We start from the raw sequence: 23,963 nt of genomic DNA on the forward strand, positions 1-23,963 counted from the left end.
TTAACTAAAATAATACTATATTACCCAATACACATCAAAATATAGTTGTTTTAGTTATTTTTTGTTCAACTATAGTAGCAAGTTGAGCTCAAAGTTGGATTCGACTCAACACCATAGTTGAACTCAAGTTTGAATTGACTTGATACTATAGTTGAACTCAAACTTGATTTCTCTTAAACGAACTAAACTTAAACAACTTTAAAAAGTGTTTGACGAGCTAGAATAACTTTGAGGAAAGCTCAACCTTAGCTCGAATTAAATTCAATCATACTTAATTAAATATTTAGATAATATATTTTATATGTTTAAATTAATAATATAGAAGCACTCTCTCATAAAATTATACATAATTTAAAGGCCAAAAGACTTATTCCCACTTAAGTTTTGATGTATTTCCAAAGTCATACTCGTAGAGTTTGAAAAACTCAAAGTTACACCTGTAGAGTTTGAAAAACTCAAAATCTCACCTATATGCTAATTGTTATTAAATTTTTTGTTAAAAACACGAGCAAAATCATCATTTTACTAATAATATTAAAAAATATATAAAACTCATTATATTTTCCCCATAAGTTTTAAAAACTAATAACTTCATTTCTATCTAAAATTTTCTAACTTTCAAAAGTAACACTCCCCCCCCCCCTCAAAACCAAGAGTTTATTTTTTTCCCTTCTCAGATCACTGGCGCTGACACTCTAGCACCTTACCTTCACCAGCGACGAGGCAACCGAGATGACAAAGCTTTGTTGTCTTGATTGCCCCGTCGCTAATGGAGGTAAGGTGTTATTGTTCATTGTCCACGATGAAGGAAGAATCGAAACCGATTGTCAGAAAATGGAAGGGATTTTGAAACCTTAAAGGGGAAAAGTGATTTTTTTTTAAAACTTAATCATGATAAAAATTATTAGTTTTTCAAATTAAGAAGAGAAAATAATATAAATTTTTAGGGTTTTAAAATTTATTAATAAAGCGATAATTTTATTTTTCTTGTTAATAGAAAATTTTAGCGATAATTAATTTAAAAGTGAAACTTTGAATTTTTCAAACTTTATGTATCTTTTTGGCCTAATTAAAATAATCAATCGAGACGCACCAAACCTTGTTCAATAGTCAAGTCCTGCCTGCCCTAATTCGGGGGCTTGAAAACAATATTTTAAATGAACTAGAAGCTTATATTATGAAAATAAAATGGGAAATATAGTTGGAAGATGATGGGGATTAATCATAGGGATGGTTAGATTGAATTAACAAGAAAAGACAATGATTTTACATGTGATTAGACATTAGAAATTATTCCATAGGGTAAGAGCGTGTCGACATGACGTGTGATTCATTGAATTTCAATTTGGTAGACGCCAGATCTTGACGAATCATGGACAATTGCCAAAAAAGACTTTGGAAATAAAATAAATAATAAAATTAAGTATTTAATTATATATTTAAAATTGGTACACCTATTTTTATTCTAAAATAAAGCACAAAATGGTCATTTACAAAATTGGATATCAAGTTGAAGATAGTATTTTCCTTTGAATTGGATAAATGGGTAAATTGAAGACTGTATTCAATCTTGATGGCCAAATCATAAGCATTTGCCAAGAGTGATAAAGGTTCGCAGTCCCACTGCTCTCTAGAAAATAAAACTTCAGTCCTTGGAGATAACTACATATGTTAAAAGACAGGGATAACAGTATAAGTGTTGAAACAAGAAATGTTAAAATGAGAATAAAGTGTTAGTTTCAAAAGGTCAAGGGTATAATAGTAATTTCAAATGTTAACCTTCTAGGTGTTGTTATTTGAGGATTTTTTTTCCTTTTTATTCACATGTATTATATGAAATTAAGATTATATTTGAATTAAATTAGTTTGATTTTGATTTTCAATTTGATTTAAAACGAGTCAAAATTAAGTAGTTATAGTCTGAGTTCAAACTTGACTAATTAGCTCGAACTCAACTTTTTCTAAGACTTGTTACATTTGAATTTGAATTTGAATTTGAATTTGACTCTTATGAGTTGAATTGAGCTTAAATATTTGACTTTGACAGATAATTTGAAAAAAAAATCTTTGAACTTAAAGGATGAGAAATGTCATTTCACCTAAGTTTGGGTGGGAAATAGTCATTTAACCGATTTTTATTTTTTTAAACCAAAGTTTTACTGTGAGATTAGACATTGATTTAATCAGAAGTCTAATGTCATACTATTTAAATATATCAATATTTATGATATACCACAAATGAAACTTGTGGAATGACAGTAGTGCCCATGCTCAACAGATATCGGAAAGCAACGTGGGCTTGAATCACATTAAAATTGATGGTTTAACCATGAATTAATGTGGTTAAGTGGATTGAACCGTGTGGTTCAAGACAGTATAATGGCTAAAGTCATTAGACACATATCTTGACTAATAATAGAGACTTGCTAAAGGAAACTTTGGGAATAAAATAAACGTCAAAATACTTGTTCCCATTTAAGGTATAGTGAAATCTTAAAGTATCATTCTTCAATTTTAAAAAATTTAAACATTCACCTATGAGTCAAATTATGTTAAAAATTTCAATTAAAATTAGAGATAAAATTATTATTTTAATAATGTTATTAAAAATATATATAATTTATTAATTTCTTCCCTTAGGTTTAAAAAACTCACAAATTCATCCCTTTCAACAACTTTTTTAGGTTTAGAAAAATCACATTCCTCTCCAAACCTAGGTTTTTTTTTCTTCACCTTTGGTCACCATCTCCAACATCAATGATATCCCCTATCCACTCTAAATAGTCGCCAACACCGATTGTCTCATTTCCTATCCTTAATCGTCTTGATGACAAGTCTTTGACTGTGAGATGATTCTTCTAATGTTGAACAAAGATGAATCATCTTTATCTGACCAAAGAGATGAAGATCGACTCTTTGTCTCTATGTCTCTTTGTTAGATAAAGACGATTCATCTTTATCCGACGAAAGAGATGAAAATAGACTTTTGGTCTCTTTATTGAACGAAAATGATTTGTCTTCATTTGACAAAAATAGTTACCAAAAAGAGAAGATCGGTTGACCTTGAAGATGGGGCAAAGTTGGTCGACGATTGGAGCAAAGATATCTATAGAGAAGGAGAAAAATAAACCTTAGGGGTGAAAAGGTTAGTTTTCAAACTTTGGGTTAGAGAAAAATTGGTAGTTTTTAATATTTAAGAGAGAAAATGTGATAAATTTTTTGTTTTTTAAATATTTTTATTAAATAACAATTTTATCCTTGATTCTAACTGATATTTTTAATAGAAATTAACTCATAAATATGTATTTAAAGTTTTTAAAAATTAGAAAATGATACTTTGAAATTTCACTATATCTTGGGTGAGAAGTACTCTTTCAACCTAAAATAAAACACAACATGGCCATATTATAGAAGATACCTATCAAGTTGAGGATAGTATAGAGTAATGAAATATATATTATAATCATCAACAATTGCATGTTCTCTCATTTGATTACAGTATTCAAGTCAGGCTGGCCGCTGGCTATTGCAGAATCGCACTACTTTCAGAAAATAAAACTGTTGTCCCAAGAGATCGCACATGTTAAAAGACAGGGATAACAGCGTAGTGTTGAGGTAAAAAAAGTGAGAATGGGAATAAAGTGTCAGTTTTCAAAAGGTCGAGGGTAGAATAGTAATCCCAAATGTTAAAGATGAAGTTGTCTCCTATTTGCATATTTTAATCTTATGGTCATTTAATTTTTTTAAATCTTAAATTGAGATAAAATTTTAATTTGAATTTGACTCAAATTGAATCAAACATCAAATCAAGTTAATTGGGTTGATTTGAGTCTAATAATAATCACAAATAAAGGTAAACCTAAACCGAGCTTAGATTCATATAAATTGAGCCCCATTTTAAATTATGTACGTTGAAGTAAATTTTCTAAGTTGTATTTATTTATATCATATCTATCACTGTAGGGGTATACGTGTCTTTCTATACTCCAACTATTAACATAATTCCAGTAGCAGGACTAAATTGTTACTTTTTGAAAGGTTGGAACTAAAACAAGACTATATTTTAATAGGAAAACGGTAAGCAAGAGAGGTATCACCGCCCATTGATAAATAGATGCGGCAGCACGTGAAGACAACAACTCAGATACATCTGCATGCCGATTGCAAGGCATAACACATAGATTAAAGCAGATGAATCAGATGCTTTGCCGCTCAACAATAAAATATATATATACATATAAAAGGATAAATTTGAGATATAGAAATCAAGTATATAATTATTATATTTTATAAATTAAAATTTTATAAATATAATAAAAATTTAAATTTAATTTTTTATTTTAAAAAAATTAATATATTATTAATTTTTAGGTCTAATAATAAAATATTTCAATTTTCAACTTGGCAATTCAATAAGCCATCTCGATATTTGCAATGGTTGTTGGCCAAACTAACCTTTGTATTTATCTTCATAATTAATTTTGATCTGCTTTGGAAATCGAACAACAAAAGTTGATAGATTTGCGGTACTCGATAACGTTTACTTATTATTAAGAGTTCTACTGCGAAAATAAACTCTGGTTATTTTGTCAGCCACGATGACTTACAATGCATAGGGTTATAATTTCGAATAATATTAAGTATGTTTAATTTTAAATATTTTATTAAAAATTTATTATTATATAATTAAATATTATTTTATTTATTTTTTAAATTATTTTATCATATAATTTAAAAGAATCTGGGTGTTAAATTAGATATTAAGAAAAAAAATTATATTATATAAATTTAAGTGATAATTTATGATTAAATGATGTAATTATTTATCTTTTTTTACTTCAAAATCATTCAATTAAATAATATAAACTCAGTTTATACAAATAAATTTATATATATAATATTATTTATATTTAAAACTAGATACACATAACATTATTTGATTAAACAAGTAGACATGATAATGTTTTGTATCAAACCAACTCAATCACAACCCACCATGGTCCTCTAGCTGGCCGGATTAGCCCACTAACATCTCAAGGTTGTGGTGTGACCCAAAAACCTTTCGATTGTGTTTTTTATGGGTCTTTAGTAGACCAATTCATAAAATTATATAATTCATATTTTTTTAATTTTTTAATTATTTTTAAATTTTTATTTCGTTATGAGTTGTATTGGACTGACTTGTAAATCTTATCCTATTGCACTTGCACAACCTTATGGGTTTAGCATGATCTACAATTTTGTTGGCTATGCCCTTGTCGATCTTCCAAAAATATGGGGGACCAGAGCCTGCCATGCCTACTAACAAGTCACAACAGCCTTTGATGACTAGATCCAAGTAAAATTTGGCTGGCAAGGGAGGAACAAATGAAAACGAGATGAAGTGGGTGCCCTTGTAATTAATAAAATATATGGGGTTTCGGAAACCACAGTGGAAGTAGACACAATAGAATATCTTTAGAAACTATCAGCTACTTGCGTGTCCATGTAAACTTTCTGTACTCTCTCGTGTCTTTAATTTGCTTTAATTTTAATATATATATTTTTATATTAAAATCATCCCCCCACCGAACCCAACGCTGTGTCTTACTCCATCCACTTCACCACGAACGAGAAGGAAACTCTATTTATATCTTGACTTCTTCTCTCCTTCGAGGAGAACAAGGAAACCCGACCCGAGATTCGCTCTTACTTCCCTGCGTGAAACACGACACAAATGGGTTTCTTTTCGTTCCTCGGACGAGTCCTCTTCGCTTCTCTCTTCATTCTCTCCGCCTGGCAAATGTAAGCTTTCTCTTTTTCCGTACTTTATTTAGATCTACCAAATCTCAACTGCTTGTAATGTTTCAATTTTCCCTCGTTAGATCTGCTAAGTGTTTGGTCTTGTTATGGGCTTATGGGATATTTGTTTTTGTGTTGATTAAACCTTTGTTTGACTGGCGTGTTGTCCTTGCTGAGAATTTAAATTCAGTGAAACAGTTTCTTTTTGAGTTTTATTAAAAAGAGGCGGTCATGGTTAATTTTTGTGATATGATTTGAATATTTAAGTTCTGGGTAAATGTCAAAACTTGTAAAATATTCGGAATTAAGAGTTGTTGATTGTTATGAATATGTGTGTTTTAAGGTAGTTGAGATTTAGTTATCAAGTTAGTGAAGTTGGAACTTGAGCAGCTATCCTAATTATTTTATTAGTTTCTTGCTGCATAAATCCACTTCCTTCGGCAAAAATCAAAGTTGAGTTAGTATTAATTAAATTTTGATTTGAAAGGAATCCTCAGAATTGTGTATACTTATAATACATATTACATGGAATATTTTCTGGTTATGAATAGCTGTATTTGAAATACTTTCTTTCATTGGAAGTGGAAAGGGAATTGTAATGATATATATTTTACAACCTTTTGGCAATATAACTTGTACATAGTATACATGTGCTGACTAAAATTTTCTGACTACAGATGTCTTTATACCCTTCAACTTATTTAACTGATAATGTCTGGCCTCATGGTGTGAACTGTGAAGTAGACAGTTTTCTATAATTCACAATTTTCAAGAATAGGAATAATGATCCAACTTTAGTTTGCCTTTTGCATTGTTGCCTTGATTTTAATGCTCTCATTAAGTATCATTATGCGATATCCGTCTATATCCATGTTCAATAACAATTATGGGAAAATTGGATTTAAAGAGGATTGTTAAACAACAGAATTTCATGTAATGGATCTCTGAATACAGAATTTATTCCAGTTACTAATAAGATGAAGTTATTATTATTATCTTTTCTTTTTTCCTTTGTTGACAATCCCTTTGACAATCTTTTGTAGATAAATTTATGTATTTTTTTTTTTTTGGGTGCAAAAGTGAAAAATTAGATTCTTTAATGTCAAGAAGAATATAATGCTGTTTTTGGTCCTATTATATCATTGGGAGAGCACATGGGATGGGAATGGACCCAGTTGTGGAGAAATTGCATGACACTTTGTCTTGCCCGGCAACTTGTGGTTTTCCCCTTTTTTCTTGTTGACATGAATTTTCAGTGGTACCAGTATATAATGGCATTGCCATTTGATAAACCAATCTCCAGTTGATTGTTACTGTTGAACAGCATTCTTACTGAGATGGGGACACTATATTGATGTTGGGTTTTTGAAACTTACTAGAATTGCACATGTTTTAGGTTCAATGATTTTGGGGTCGATGGTGGACCTGCGGCAAAAGAGTTGATACCCAAACTTGCCGTTGCTAAGAAGCGTCTGTCTTCAACGTTAGGTTTAGCAATACCTGATATAGAAGTAAGTGTTTTGCCCCCCTTTTTAAATAAAATTGAACTTTTATTTTCAACATTCATTATTTCTGGCTTTTTAAATCTGTAGTAGTAGTTAGATCTGGATTTCATCTTGTTTTATGTTTAATCTGTTTGACTGATTCAGAAACTTTTTCTAACAGGTTAGACATATAGTTGCAACTACTATCTTTTTAAAAGGAATTGGAGGTATTCTGTTTGTAATTGGCAATACCTTTGGAGCTTTTCTTCTGGTGAGAATTTTTTTCCTTTTGGGTCACTAAGTAATTACCTCTGAAGATGAAGTTACAAATGAACTTCACCTAGTAACTACAGCCATTACCAATAGTCGACAAACATTAATGTCAATCAATATTTATTTTCCCCCTATTGCAGATTGTCCACTTGGTGCTTATCACCCCACTTCTGTTTGATTTCTACAACTATAGCCCAAAGGACCCTGAATTCGTACCTCTCTTAAATGAATTCTTGCAGGTTTGTTGAAAATTAAATTTATGGTGTTTTTCATTATATCTGTGCGTGCAACCTTTGGATTGTTAAATCCATTGTTTTGTGTTTCTGGCAGAACATTGCATTTTTTGGTGCATTGCTTTTCTTTATTGGAATGAAGAACTTAATTCTGACGAGGCAAGTCAAGAAGAAGACTCCCAAAGCAAAAACAAGTTAATATACTAGGTAAGCTATTGTCTAAGTCGAATCGCACTTTTGGGCATGCCAAAATTTTGGGATTTCCACTGACAGTGCAGCATCAGATACCAATCTGTGGAGGTTTTTGCAAGTCAAGTACCCAAAATCTTAATATTCTTTTTCCTTTTCTAGAGGTTGTTATGCAGACAGTCCCTGTTCACAGGGTATATTGTCATTTTGGAAAGTGATTGGATAGCAATACATTTCATTGTTCTTAGCACAATTAGGATTTCATATTGCAATTTTCGCGGATTACGGATGATAAACTGCCATGCTTTTGGTTGTACATTAAGATCTTGGACACTTCGTGTGTTTAAACTCTTGAAGCCTTTATAGATTTTTGTGTGATTATAAGGTGTCATAATCATGAAATGAAGGTACAAAAATCTTCAAAGCACCTTCCAGGCTGGTAGGTAGGGAAGTAAGTTTTTCTTATTCAAAGATAATTCTATGGCAAATGTTTATTGTTATTACAACTATTTTTCCTTCGGTTTTCTGTAACAATTTATTAGCTAAAACCTAAAAGCTCTGAAATCGTCTTTCCCTCCGCAGATAATTACTTTAAGGTTTTAGCCATGTGCATCAAGAAATATTTTTTTTTTATCTATCATTTTTTGAGATTGATAAAGAGATATGAATAAAAAACTTTTGGAACTGTAAAAATGATTCTGACTGATGCAGTGAACAAGAACAGATTAAGACAACCGAACAGATAAATCTAAATTAGTCTTAAAAGCCTTCAAAGAAAAATTATTTAACATTTTACATCAGAGTCAGTTTCTAACTATATATATATATGCATTTATCAAGGAAATTTTTTTAATATTTTTCCTTATTTTTAGACATGCCTTCGAAGATCAGCTAGCCCATTGTAACTAACAACCAAATGGTTGCACAACCAAGCATAACTAATGATAAACCTCGTGATGTTGCCCAATGAACATACGATGTTGCCTCAACAACACCCTTTTCTTCAAAACACCAACTTGCCACACAAGTACCGACTATTCTTATCATCATCAATGACGACGACAAAGTGCCTCCGAACAGGAGAATCTGAACTCCCTCCAACATGTATCATGCCCCAAACTATCGGCCTCTCATCAAGAGCTCCCTCAGTGGAAACGACAATGAGGTGTTTTTGAGTGTAGGACCTAGAATCCTACCCAACAAGCAACACACTTTAGGCTTGTAATTGTCCCTTAAGGCATTAGTAATCAACACAATAATTCAAGACTGATCGATGACAGGATAAGCAACCTTGATTGCCCAAACTTGAGACCACCTGTGCACAATCACTTGAATACATGTCGATCCAAGTCTTTTAACTCTTTTATTGTAGCTATAATATGATCATTTTTTTTTTTTGGCCAACTCTTGAGAATTCTCTCACCACCTTTTGCTCATTCAAACCCTCACTCGATTTTCTAATTTGATTCACAACATTACTCATGTTTAAAACATAATCATGCATGATATCAAACTCTTTCATAAATAAACCCTCAAATTTTCTAGGAAGAGTTTGGTGTTTGGCAGTTACCACCTTATAGTACCTTAGTCCCTTTCAACAATGCATCCTAGGTAGTCCTGGCTACGGTTCATGAATCGGTGGTTTCGGTTCGAAAAAATAAGAACCCTGAATCGAAACCGCAATAAGACAGTTTGTAACCGATTCAGAACCAACGATTCCGGTTTATGACCCTGGTTCGAAACCTACAGTTCCGATTCATGACCCCGGTTCAAAACTGACAGTTCCGGTTCATGACCCCGGTTGGAAACCGACATTGAACTGTCAATACATGATCTTGATTTAATTTTTAAATTATTAATTACAATAATTGAAAATTAAAAGAAAAGCTTGGACTTAATTTTTCAATTAAAGTTCCCACATATCTTCTTGGAGTTTAGAAGAATCAAAGTCTATGCAGTTCTTTTACCTTTGCATATTCAATAGCCAACAACACCCTCTTACCTTATCATTCACCTCCGCTATCTTGATTATTATTTCTCGTCATCGAACTATCTGTAGTTAAATCAAACGATTCTTCATTGAAGTCTACTTTTATATCTTGTTGATATAATTCGGCTCTTGAACTATCCACTTTTATATAATAAATAAATTATATGATTAATTATGAAAGATAATAAAAAAATAATAAATAAAATTAATTATAGGAATAAATTTTATAATTAATTATGAATTGTATAATAAAAATAGAAATAGAAATTAATAAAAAATAAAGAAAGAATTTAATTAAATTTGAGAGAATTTGATTAAAAGATTGAGAGAGTATTAAGAATTGAAAAGATGAGAATGAGAGTAAATGAGAGAGTTTGAAGGATTTAGTGTAGGAGAGTTGAAAGATTGAATGGATATATATAGAAAAAAAAAAGAATTTTAAAAAGGGAGGGGGGTGAAAGGAAATTTAGAAAATATGCAGGGGACCGGTCCCTTGCATATTTGTAGGGAACCAACGGTTAGGGAACTGTTGGTTCCTTTTTGTTAAAATTTAAAAAAATAAAAAAAATAAAATAAAATTACCGGTTTAGAAGATGTAAACCGCAGGTTCATAAACCGGATTGAACCAACGGTTTTAAGGTTTAAAATTATATAAACTGAAATCGAACCACCAAAATCCGGTTTCGGTTATGGTTCAATCCGGTTCCGGTTCGGTTCTGGTTTTATCCGGGTCGATTTCGGTCTGGTTCACGGGCCAAACCAACCTATGGCCAAGTCTAATCCTAGGCTTCTTTAAACCTTGTTGCAATAGTAATATGAGTAAACAACGAGCCATCTATAGCTTGTTGCATGAAAAATAAGGCCTTGACGTCTCTACTTGAATATTTATGAGAGCATCAAACCATTTTCTGCTAAATCCAATAGGTCTTGAGAATGAAAACAAGGTTCTTATCTTCGTACTCCAAACTTCATAATTGTTGCCTTGAAAAATTTGAACTGATGGTTGTGAGAGATTCACTTCATTAAGATTAATCATATAACATCCTTGGTTCAGTAGCCTGACTCACTGTCAAAATATTGTTTATTCTGGTCACATAGTCCAACATAGTTTTGCTTCTGGGTTTTATAATTCAAAACACGTTTTGATAGTTTGAGGAACTTGTAAATTATTTAACTAGTCAAATTTTCTTATCTCTAATCGATGTGGGATGCACAAACAGACTTAGCATCTCTCCCATGTTTTGCTGATATGGGATTCGCTTAAGGGTATCACCCTTTTACGGGACTCAACGTCCTCACTAATAATCCCTAATCAATGTGAGATGCACAAACAGACCTAACATCTCTTCTATGTTTTACTGATATGAGATTTGCCTAAATGTATCACATACATCCCCTTACAAGACTCTATGTCCTCACTAAGATTTGTCCTATTATCATTCAAGAGGACACACATAGTCACTTTGATACCATTGTAAAATCCCTGGTCTAATACCCCGACCCACTGTCAAGATATTGTCCACTTTGGATACACAGTCCAATATAATTTTGCTTTAAGACTTTGGAATCCAAAATGCATTTTGACAATTGAAGAGCTTATAGGTTATTTAATAAGTCAAATTTTCATCTTTAACCAATGTGAGATGCATAGATAGACCCAACATTTTTCTCGTGCTTTAGTGATGTGAGATTTACCTAAGGGTATCACGGTTCACCATTTGGAAAATTTTTATAAGTCTCAAGCCTATATTTGATATGAGATGTTAAGTTTGATGGAGTTATAACAAAAAGAATAAAGAAAAAATAACAAAGGAACTCAATCAAGAATTCTTTCAAACACTTGGAAAGCATAAAAGTATTGATTTTTGAATTGATACACTTTATTAGATGAACAAACCTTTAAAAACACATAAACAATGATAGAAATGTTAAAAAATTATGACCCAAGATACCACTAATCATATCCTACCAACCTTCTAAAAGACTTAAAGTCTTTTTAGTCAAAGTTTGTTGCTAATATTTTGGTTAGCTAATCGATCTCTTAAAATATCCACCAAACGCAAATTTGTAGAAGAGGTATGGTCTTACCAACTAGCTAATTACTCTGCCTTGAAGAAGTTTGGATGTTTTGCTTATGCTCACATAAATGAAGGAAAGCTAGATACATAACAAAGAAGTACGTGTTTCTTGGGTATTCATCTAGTGTGACGGGTTACAGATTATGATGTTTAGATTAGAAAGGTTCTAAGTTCATGATTAGTAGAGATGTGACTTAGATAAATTTTCAATGCTTAAAGGCAAAAGTGAAACAACAAATTAGTTTAGGACAAAGAGAAAGATCATGAACATGTGGAGTTTGAAGTTGCTATTCAACCTAATCAACTTTATAGTTCTACTTCAACATAGAGTGATTCCGAGATTGATGAAAGAAGTTCTAAAGTGTCAAAGGAGGTATAAGAAGATCAACAAGAGCAATCCTATAACTTCACAGAAGACAGACCTAAAAGAACTATTAGACCATTAAAAGGTACAACTGTTTAAATTTTATCTATTTTCTTGTAACAAATAAAAATGTGGAGTACAATGAGCTCAAAAGTATAAAGAAGTCATATATTTAGAAAATGCTACAAGTTGATTCTCAACTATGCAAGAAGAGATTTAGTCTTTATAAAAGAATCAAACTTAGACACGTGTGGAACCTTTAGAAAAGTAGATTATTATTGGCTATAAGCAAGTCTTCAATAAAAATTGTTAATTCAAGTGTCCCAAATGTTAGATAGAAGGTCAAATTAGTAGCTAAAAGCTACAATCAGGTACAAGGCATTGACTTCAATGATGTTTTCTCATTCATTGTTAAGCATATTTCCATTCCTATTTTACTTTATTTAGTTGCAACAAATGATTTAACACTATAACTAGATGTGAAAACAACTATTCTGTTTGGTGAACTTGATAAGCAAATTTAGATGAGTCAAATAGAGGGATTTGGAACTCCAGGCAAATAAGATCATGTTTTTTTTTGTTGTTAAAAAAATCCTTGAATGGTCTTAAACAATCACCTAGATAATGATACAAAAGATTTGATTATGCTAGAGGGAGTATTGCGTTCAATAGATCCAATTATGACAATTATGTTTACTTTAAGAAGCTTCTAGATGCTACTAGTATGTAATTATTATATATTGATGATATGTTAGTTGCAACATCGAACATGATTGAGATGATGAAGGTGAAACAATAATTGAGTTTTGAGTTTGCTATGAAAGATTTAGTAGCTGATAAAAAATAATCATTGGGATTGAAATCATTGGAGACATACCAAATGTAAAGCCATATCTTTCCCAAAAGGCTTTTGTAGAAAATGTATTGGGTAGGTTTGACATGAAAAAGGCTAGATTGGTTCCTATTATTCTTGCCGCTTATTTCAAACTTTCAATAAACTTGTGTCCTACAACAAATAAGGATATAAGTCACATGTCATAGATTTTGTATGCCATTGCAATTGACAACATTACACATGATTGTATGTACCTGACTAGATTTTTTAGAAGCTATCAGTGTCATGAGTTAGTATTTAGCAAATCCAAACGAACAATATTGGGAAGTCGTTGAGTGTATCCTTAGATACTTGATTTGCACCATAGATGCATGTTTAGAGTATGCTAGAAACAGTGACAGTTTGATAAGTTTTATGGACTCAGATTATACAAGAGATCTTGATAAAATAAGATTTTTGACCGGTATGTGTTCACCTTGGAGGCTGTGCAACTAGTTAGAAGATCACTTTCTGACCCATCATTGCTTAGTCTACCATGGAGGCAAAATACTTGGTCTTGTAAAGGTTGTAGGAAGAAAATTTGGCTCAAAAGTTGGGTTAGTGAAATCACTTTTACATCTACTTATACCGTTATTCATTATAACAATAAAAGTGTAATTCACTTAAACAAAGATTAGATGTAATTAATTCGAGAGAGCCAATCATATTGATGTCAAATATCATTTCATAGAAGATATGTGTTTGCTAAGGAAGATACTTCCATCAAGAAGATTAGTATTGCAGACACCCCGGCTAACATGGTCACTAAACCTTTGCCTATTAGCAAGTTCAAGCATTGTTTGAACTCAACTAATATTAAGTGTTGAGATTTACCTTCAATGGCTTTTGTGGAAGAGGTAGAAAATTACGTTGAAGATTGAAGTTGGTTTTGTTTATGCTTGCGAATTCGTGTCAAGCTAGAGTTGTATGATATATAGACCTGAATTCTGGAATGAGCATTCTAGATTGCAGACTGGGTGTTCCAATAGTAGAATAAGTGTTCCAAGCTTAGGCGTTTCACTTAAATCTTAAAATCATGGAAGAATGTTGAACATCTCTCATTGCCATTTGAATGACCAAAACTCAAGTTCCATAATAGGAATTCTATCACAGCTTTAAATTGGTTCTGTTTGAGAGTTTTACACAATATTAAGAGAGAGATTAGGGTTTTAAGTATTTTCACTTGATATTAGAGTGACCCTTTTATCTCTCTTGTTTTCCTTATACTAAACTTCAATATTAATGATTTCTCTATTATTTATAAGTGGTTATAAATCTTTGTTTTCTTTTTCTTCCTTCATTGTTTAAATTTGTTTTTATTGTCTATGGAACATTAAATGCCATATTGTCTATGCTTGGATTAACAAAATGTTGAATTCTATGGAACACTATCCTGAACATTATAGCTTTCTTTTCGGGGAGTTTTTAGAATAAGCATCACAGGAGATTGGAATCTTCTGTCATTTTATATATTGATTATGGGTTGCCCAATCATTGAAGGAATGACTGTGAAGGACACAGATTTTCTCTCGTTTTTCAGTCATTTTCTTGTCTTTGGGATCAATTGTTCTAATGCATTTTCACTTACACAAGCTTCAAATAATTTAATGACAAAGCAGCCGGGGGTTATGATAAAGATACTAATGGATAGTAGATGAATATGAGGATCCTAATCGTTGATAACAAAGCTATTGGAAAGAGAGAAAACTGACAAATATGCTTGTGAAAACACCTTCTCCTTCTTTGAAGGAAAAAAAAGAACAGAAAAGAAGAATAAAGAAGTTTTTTGAAAGTGAAACAAGGAAATTGTATGGTATTTCGGCAGCGGAAGAATTGAGGAGAATCACATGAACTTGATTGGCAAGCAAAGCAAAGGAGATTGATTATCTTTCTTTCGAGAAGGTCTAAAACAGGAACTATTTAGGTCAAACCTGTAATACGATCTCAATCAGCACAGGCGGCTACAACAAAGTCCAGAAAATGATAAATATTACATATTATTCCAGAGTAATAATAAATGAAACAGTATCAACGAAATAGCAGTCTTATTCTATACGGACAATCCAGTTTCACCTAAAACTTTCATTTATAATGACTAGTCTGGCTCCAAGAAATGGACTGGCCTGCAGCTAACTCCAGGCAAAATATGCTAAAAAAAATAATAATAATAAAAGAAATTGGTATCGTATGAAGGTGGCAATTGGGAAAGCATAAATTAAACAAACAAAAAGAAAAAAAAAAAAATTCTACCTATCCTCTCAACAATTTAATTAATCACCAGTGCCGTTAATCAGTCTGATTTAAGTTTAATGTTTTGTCTCTTTAACTCTATTTCAACCTCCAAAAAAATATGGACAGATGCTCTAAATTCCAGGTTACAAAGGACTACCGTTGAGCTACGCACATTGATTAAGCTATACACATATGATATATCATTTGTGTATCAAAATTATGTATAAAAAATATATACACATAACATTACTCCTTCTGTTAAGTCAACGGATTAAAATTAATTTGAGAATATTGCTTTAATTTAGACTGGCTAATTAAATTAACAAAACAAAATAATTCAAATAGCCAATAATCCCGTGTTAAAACTAAGACACAAGTATAACAGTAAAACTATGTATACCTATTTTAGGTATACAAATATGTACATATTTATAGATATTATCATATGATTAGATGATTTCAAATTAAAGATAAAATAATATTTAATTATATGATGATATATATAAATGTATATATAATTGCGTAATCAATGTGGGTAAAGAAAAAGATTCTACCTTTAACCAATTTTATATGCTTAACCAAGCTTGTCTCCTTTTGTTCACATAAAGGGACATCTAATAGCAATCCACTGAATATAGCCAACCGGTTGGGTCTCGTTTGATTCTTCTCAATAGCCTAGCCTCCAAGTTCTAGCAAATATACATATCTAAAACTTGCCTAGATCTCTTCGTTTACACATAAATCTATTTGATTACCAAATTTATATCTGTCATATAGCAGATATTCTGGTTGATAAAACACCCTTTCTAGCTTTTCGTAACAGCTGTTCCGTTAAACATTCCTCTACTCGTTAGACATTCTGCCTTGAATCTACAGTTCAAGTGAAGGTCGTTCCATCGGGAATGACATTCTTCCACTTTCCATTAATCCAAAATACTCGACCAACTATTACATACTCAAAAAGTGTATTAATTTATATTAGTAATATATATTATATTGTACTATTTTTTTATATATCTTAAGATACGTATAATTTTTCATTTATATTATATCATATTATATTATACCATATCTATCATGTATGTTGGATACTCATAACCATGGGCATGGTATATATGAGCTTAGAAACTTCTTCAATCATCCGCCACCATTAATTAAAATACCAGGAATTGTCTCATATTCAATTGGTTCAACAGATAATCCTTCACTCAATAATTGGTAGTTTTGTACTTAAATGAATAAAAATTAACATCAAATTCATAATTAATTATACTGAACAAAACCAAGTATCTTTCCATATGCGTACGCCATTTGAAAGGCAACTCTATATAAAGGACAATCACCAAGTTTGTGCTCATAAAATCGTCCCAAACCATTCAAGAACTCAAAAAACCATGGAGGTCGAATCAGCTCTTCACTCATGCAAAGTTCACCAATCTCGTGCCATAACCAGCAGGCTTCATATTTTCTTCCACTTAACAGCCATATCCTTCTTGCTTTACTATCGCCTCACAAATCTTTTCCACCAAAATAACACACTAGTATCCTTCGCATGGGCACTCATCACTGTCTCCGAGTTCATTTTGGCTTTCATTTGGACCCTCACTCAAGCTTTTCGTTGGCTCCCGGTGTCTCGTTCGGTGTCCATCGAAAACATTCCCAGTGATGTTAAACTACCAGGAATTGATGTGTTTGTATGCACGGCTGACCCCAAAAAGGAGCCGACAGTAGAGGTTATGAACACTGTTGTATCGGCCTTAGCACTTGATTATCCAGCGGATAAATTGACTGTGTATCTTTCGGATGATGGGGGTTCTTATGTAAGTTTGTATGCAATAAAAGAAGCATTTGAATTTGCTAAGAGTTGGGTTCCCTTTTGCAAGGAGTATGGAATCAAAACCAGGTGTCCTGAGGCTTATTTCTCGATGCTAGCTGATGATGAGAGGCTCTTTTGGAGTGATGAATTCAAGGTCCGGGAGGAGGAGATTAAGGTTGGTGTGGTTCACAAATTGTTGTTTTGTTACTACTATAACGTTCACAGAATCAATACTTCAATAAGCTGATATTATAATATATATATTACCTGTACAGTCGAAATATGAAAATTTCAAGAGCAATGTGGAGAAAGTAGGCGAGAAAGATGAAAACAATTGTGTGGCGATGGACCGACCCGCTTGTGTAGAGGTATGCTGCTCTTGTGTAGCCAGTTTTAAGTACTTAAATACTGAGATTATATATCATCATATGATAACACATAAAATACATAAAGTTTTATTGTTTAAAAAAGATTTCATCGATACTTTATTTCTAATAAACATTCTTTTGTATATGTACATATAAATAACAACTTTAAAAGTTAGTATGAATAGAAGTAGATCCGAATTAAATCAATTTATACTTAGTTTGGTGTTTAACTTAAAAGAGTTTGAATTCAAATTAAGGTTGCTTCAGCTCAAATTCAAGTCAAACCAAGTCGATTTTATCAACCTGTCAGAGAGTCATTGACATATCCATCTTATTTGATGATTTTTCATTGACAATGGTGACAAATCCATCTTTTTCGATTATTTCTTTTCTTCATCTTTGGTTGGCTTTAATCTTCCTCTGGCAGCTTTCCAGCAGCTTATTTGAAACTCATTGTCACCTTGAGCGAACTCGAACTCTAGATAGACTTTATAGATTTGAACCGAGTTCAAACTAACTGTTATTTGAACTCATCTCATCTCAAATCCATGTTAGTCCAAGATTAATTTGGTTCTATATATAATATACTATCGTGATGCGTACGGGTTATTACTAATTTATATATATGAACACGTTTCAATTTATTTTCTATTCCATCTCTATCCTGAGTCAAATTCGGGTTGGAAGCCATTGTAAAAAACAACTACAAAAAACAGCCAACCATAGAGAAAATGAGGTAGTAGCTGGCTAGCTCCCATAGCAACACTGCCAACACATATCAGATGACAACAACTCCTGGAAGAACTTCCGCATGGAAGTGGCCAACAAGAAAATAATTGACAATAACATATAATTTTCAGCTGTTCTATTTAATTTTCATATCAAATCAGTCAATTTCAACAAGTCCTTGTTATGGTGCGGCTCTAATGGCGAATAAATTAAAAAAATATTGCGGGCAATGCTTTCCAAGTTAAAGGGTTATCTTTAACTGTATTCATGACTGTTTTATTGTAGATAATACATAACAACAGAATGGACAATATAGAGTTCAAAGATGAACAAGCCAAGATGCCTCGCCTTGTCTATGTCTCACGAGAAAGAAGACCATCCTTTCCACATCGTTTCAAAGCTGGGGCTCTCAACACCCTTGTAAGTACCCCCATTGAATATTCACATTGATGCATCAAATCAAGTGAAATTTCCAGTATTTAATGAAGCATGCTATTGCAGCTCCGAGTTTCCGGGATAATCAGCAATGCGCCCTACATTTTGGTTCTGGACTGTGACATGTTCTGTAATGACCCATACTCTGCAAAACAAGCAATGTGCTTTCATCTTGATCCCCAGATGTCCCATTCTCTGGCTTTTGTTCAATACCCCCAAGTTTTCTACAATGTCAGCAAGAATGACATCTATGATGGGCAATCTAGGTCAGCTTACAAGGTACTTGAAACAATTCCTATTCCTTGCGTTCTAATTAATTAAGTAATTAATGGTAAAAGGTCAGTTGATTTAAGTTTTGATCCACTTGATTCAGACAAAATGGCAAGGTATGGATGGGCTAAGAGGACCATTACTGTCAGGCACTGGCTTTTACATGAAGAGAAATGCGTTATCCGGAAGTCCAAATCAAGAAGGTGAATAATGTTGAACCTGAACTTTCTGGGCATGTTAGATCTTTTATGGGATTTATATGTTGTTCACAAGTTTTAATTATTGTGTCTCAGATAAGTTTCTTGCTGAGCCTGAAAAGAATTTTGGTACTTCCAACAAGCTCATAGAGTCGCTGAAGTCTAACAAAGGGCAAGATGTCACTAGGCAGGAAGATTCATCAGACTCTATTGTGGAAGAGGCCAAGTGTTTGGCCTCCTGTTCATATGAAGAAAACACAAAATGGGGTAAAGTGGTCAGTGATCTAATTCCAGTCAACTATCACTTATCCTTCCTGAAGTTTGGTTTTGATACCAAATAAATGAAGCTTAAAGCTCTGAATACTGAATACAGGTTGGGTTCTCGTATGATTGCCTGTTGGAGAGCACATTCACCGGATATCTATTGCACTGCAAAGGGTGGAAGTCGGTCTACCTTTATCCGGAAAGGCCATGTTTCTTAGGCTGCACCACCATTGACATGAAGGATGCCATGGTACAGCTCATGAAGTGGAGCTCTGAATTGATCAAAGTAGCTCTCTCCAAATTTAGCCCTCTCACTTATGGGATGTCAAGAATGTCCTTTTTACAAAGTATGTGCTATGGATACTTCACATTTCAGCCCCTTCTTTCTGTGGCTCTTCTCTTGTATGGCATAGTTCCCCAATTATGCCTCTTTACTGGCACTTCCTTGTACCCCAAGGTAAACTATCAGAAATTCCCGTTTTCCCTTTTAAATTCTGTTATTTCATCTTATGCATTCAAGTTGCAGCTACTTGCTTACAATTTCAGGTTTCAAGTCCATGGTTTGTGGCATTTTCGACTGTGTATTTCTCCTCCCTTTGTCATCATGTACATGAAGTCCTGTCAACTGGTGGCACACTTAGAACTGTTTGGAATGAACAAAGAATTTGGATAATAAAATCAGTTTCTGGAAGCCTATTTGGGTGCATAGACATGTTGATGAAGCGGATTGGCGTAAAAAAATCAAACCTTAGATTAACTAACAAGGCTGTGGACAAAGAAAAGTTTGAGAAATATGAAAAGGGTATATTCAATTTCGAGGGAGCCAAAATGTTTACAGCTCCATTGGCAATCTTGGCATGGTTAAACATAGTTTGCATCTTCGTTGGGGTGATTAGAGTGAGCCTTCAAAATAATATTGACCAGATGTTTGGGCAGCTCTTACTCTCTTCTTTAAACTTGATCTTCAGTTTACCAATACTTGGAGGGATGATTGCAGGAAAGAACAAATAAGAAGCACCCAGTTCTTTGCTCTTGATTAACTTTGAATATATATGTTTCATGTACTATAAGAAATTAAACTCTTGTTGAATTAATATATGACATGACCTATCTCGACCCGCTAATCCTAAAACCTCTGAGAATACCATTATAGGCTTAGAAGGCCGAAATATATCCTGTATTCCTGTTTGAAAAACTTTTCTACACCATATCCTAGCATGTAATATAATATCATCTATAGGTCTCCGGCCTTTATATAAGTATATGTTAAAATACATCCTGATTAAAGCCAAGAAATCATAAAATAAACTTGTAATCAAGCCTCCGACCTTATCATATACATAACAAAAATTTACATCTTCACTCATTTCAAAAAAATCATGAGAATAATTTAATTAGACCTCTGACCCTTCAACATTTCATAAGTTTATAAAAAAAACAACAAAAAGTCTATATAGATGTGTGCAAATAAGGACACCCACTAAGGATGCTACACCATGGTGCAACCCAATGAAACACTATCCAACACGATCTGGAGGATGTCCTGGAAGTAAATATTTATAAGGGTGAGCTATAAACTCAGTGAGTAGGAAATTTAAATTTTTGAGAATATTTAATGCATGTCAAACAAATAATACTATGCCGTAATATTAGCCACACACACACAAATCTTTAAGTCTTTTTAAGGGGAGATTAACAATTCAACTATGACATACCATACCTTAATCCAACACCATGCTAATTTTGCTTACGACAACATGCTTCTCATGTACATTAACTTGAAATATTTATCATACAATAACCTCACACAAGTTGATTGTCATAAGAATGATATTAACAATACTACCTTTATCTCATAGGAACATATAAATCATTCATGAATTTCCACTTCCAACTCAATAGCGATACTATCTTTATCTTATAGGTTTCCTTACATATCAAGATTCTAAAATATAAAGATACCATATCAGTTCAATATTAAGATATACATCAAAATATCATATAAAAGGAAATTTGTCATACCCAAGGGGTGTCCCCACTTAGGCAGAGTAAGAGGAAAACAACTGTCATACCCAGTATAATCTCTCATGGGCAGAGCACTCAAATCTGTCATACTTGACATGAAATAAAGCACAGGCAGAGCACTAAATTCTGTCATACCTGTATAAATATCGCACAGGCAAAGCACCTAAATTTGTCATACATGGTATAAATATTGCACAGACAGAGTATTTATTGCTTAATAAGTAATAACCTATCTTATCACCATATATAAATAATAAAATGACTTGATATTATGACCTTTTTGGACAATACTCATCGGCAAGTGCTACAACCACCATAAGCAAATGTAAATCACACATGAAGCTCAACTAAACACTTCCAACTCACATAAGCTCAACTAGCACTTTCAACTCAACCACAATACAAAACATCCATTTAATCAAGTTCCAAAATTTCACTTGGTCACCAACTGAGTTTTAAACATAACTTAATTAAACATTCTGAATCCACATGATAATATAACTTTTACTCTATAACCACCCATAACCTAAATCCATAACATGCATAAAAGAAACTATATATATATATATATATATATATATATATATATATATATATATATATATATATATATATATATATATATATTTTTTTTTTTCTTTTTTATTTTTGAGAGATTTCCACCAATCCATGCCACTATTGTTTTCAAGGATTCACAATAAATACCATAAAATTTCACAAGATTTTAAATGTAATTTATACCAAAAAAAAAATTATAAAAAAGAAAAGCTTATTCCCACTCACTAATTTGGGTTGTCTCCAAGCCAGTGTTGAAATCTCTTGCTATTTCTCCTTCTTCTTCACCTATCAAACCAATTTGAAACAACATGGTTAAAATTTTGGAAATCCCTAAATTGAACAATAATATCAAACCCTAAAATTTTTGAACAAAATGAAATACCTTATTCCTTTTTCCTATAACTTCTTTTTTTTCTTCCTTTCCCTTTCCTTCTCTTTCTTTCTTTTCTTCTTCTTTCTTTTCTTTCTTCCCTTCTTCCCCTTTCTTTCTCTCTTTTCTCCCATTTGTGTCTGCGTCTCTGTTTCTTTTCTTCTTGTTAAAGAAGAAAAGTCTACTGACTTTATTAGTAAATAAAAGGAAAAATTTCCACTTAACCCCCATATTTGCGCAAGACTTCGTATAACCCTTTAAGTTTCACCTATAACCAAGATTTGGGTATTTCAACCCTTCCCCCTAAAAGAAAAAATTTCGTCCTCAAAATTATGTACCTAATTGAAACACTTCTGGATATTGAGCCTGCATATCCTCTTCTCGTTCCCAAGTCGCTTTTTCCACCAAGTGATTTTTCCAATGCATCTTAACCCAATGAATGGTTCTAGTACGAAGCACTTGTTGTTTCACATTGATAATTCTCTTTGGCCCTTCTTGGTAACTCAAATCCTCTTTTAATTGGAACGGTTGTTGCTGAAGAACATGAGTGGGATCAGGCACATACTTGCGAAACATGGAAACATGAAAAACATTATGAATCTTAGATAACTCAAGTGGTAAGGCTAGTCGATAAGCGACAACACCTACTCTTTCAAGAATTTCATATGGGCCAATATATCTTGGACTCAATTTACCTCGTTTCTCGAATCTTAGTAAACCTTTCCAAGGTGAAACTCGTAGAAACACCTTTTCACCTACTTGGAACTCCAATTCTCTTATACACTTATCAGCATAACTTTTTTGTCTATCTTGAGCTGCTTTCAGCCTTTCTCGAATAATACAAATTTTTTCATTTGTGTCTCGCACGATCTCAAGGCCTAGCAATACCTTCTCACCTACTTCATTCCAACACATTGGAGTTCTGTATTTTCTACCGTATAAGGCTTCATACGGAGGTATTCCAATGCTAGCTTGATAATTATTATTGTAGGCAAATTCTGCTAAAAGTAAATAGTTATCCCAACTACCCTTGAACTCCATCACACAAGCCCTTAGCATATCTTCTAAGGTCTAGATAGTTCTTTCTGACTGTCCATCAGTTTGAGGGTGAAAGGCTATGCTGAATTTCAACTTTGTACGCAAGGCATTTTGTAAACTTGGCCAAAACAGAGAAGTAAACCTAGGATCTCTGTCTGATACTATAGATACTAAAGTACCATGAAGACGTACAATCTCAACTACATAAATACTCGCCAACTTATCAAGTGAGTGTGTGGTTTTAATTGGTAGAAAATAGGCTGATTTTGTTAGATGATCCATAATGACCCAAATTCCATCATACCCATTCTTGGTATGAGGAAGGCCTGACACAAAATCCATGGTGATATGCTCTCATTTCCATTGAGGAATAGGAAGCGGTTGTAAAAGTCCAA

The 23,963-nt window shown here is 32.7% G+C and overlaps 2 protein-coding genes across 2 annotated transcripts; both read left to right on the forward strand.

Moving 5' to 3' along the window:
* The first annotated feature begins 5,549 nt into the window (after positions 1-5,549).
* LOC123210375 lies at positions 5,550-8,351 on the forward strand. Its single transcript, XM_044628697.1, has 5 exons — positions 5,550-5,784; positions 7,178-7,292; positions 7,447-7,536; positions 7,679-7,777; positions 7,869-8,351. The coding sequence occupies exons 1-5, from the start codon at positions 5,717-5,719 to the stop codon at positions 7,968-7,970; spliced, it is 474 nt and encodes a 157-aa protein (XP_044484632.1). The 5' UTR covers positions 5,550-5,716; the 3' UTR covers positions 7,971-8,351.
* Positions 8,352-16,892: 8,541 nt separating this feature from the next.
* Positions 16,893-20,588, forward strand: LOC123211621 (cellulose synthase-like protein G2). Its single transcript, XM_044630416.1, has 8 exons — positions 16,893-17,489; positions 17,590-17,682; positions 18,730-18,831; positions 18,913-19,125; positions 19,220-19,319; positions 19,410-19,588; positions 19,687-20,034; positions 20,124-20,588. The coding sequence occupies exons 1-8, from the start codon at positions 16,893-16,895 to the stop codon at positions 20,586-20,588; spliced, it is 2,097 nt and encodes a 698-aa protein (XP_044486351.1).
* Positions 20,589-23,963: the final 3,375 nt, after the last annotated feature.

The sequence above is a fragment of the Mangifera indica genome, chromosome 3, assembly GCF_011075055.1.
Source record: "Mangifera indica cultivar Alphonso chromosome 3, CATAS_Mindica_2.1, whole genome shotgun sequence".
Classification (NCBI taxonomy): Eukaryota; Viridiplantae; Streptophyta; class Magnoliopsida; order Sapindales; family Anacardiaceae; genus Mangifera; species Mangifera indica.

Bases quoted from the DNA above. Each gene is read 5' to 3' on its own strand.
- LOC123210375 (XM_044628697.1), top strand. From the start codon at position 5,717: ATGGGTTTCTTTTCGTTCCTCGGACGAGTCCTCTTCGCTTCTCTCTTC. The intron at 5,785-7,177 runs GTAAGCTTTCTC...CACATGTTTTAG, and splicing joins ATTCTCTCCGCCTGGCAAAT to GTTCAATGATTTTGGGGTCG. The intron at 7,537-7,678 runs GTGAGAATTTTT...CCCCTATTGCAG, and splicing joins CCTTTGGAGCTTTTCTTCTG to ATTGTCCACTTGGTGCTTAT.
- LOC123211621 (XM_044630416.1), top strand. From the start codon at position 16,893: ATGGAGGTCGAATCAGCTCTTCACTCATGCAAAGTTCACCAATCTCGT. The intron at 17,683-18,729 runs GTATGCTGCTCT...GACAATATAGAG, and splicing joins ACCGACCCGCTTGTGTAGAG to TTCAAAGATGAACAAGCCAA. The intron at 18,832-18,912 runs GTAAGTACCCCC...ATGCTATTGCAG, and splicing joins CTGGGGCTCTCAACACCCTT to CTCCGAGTTTCCGGGATAAT.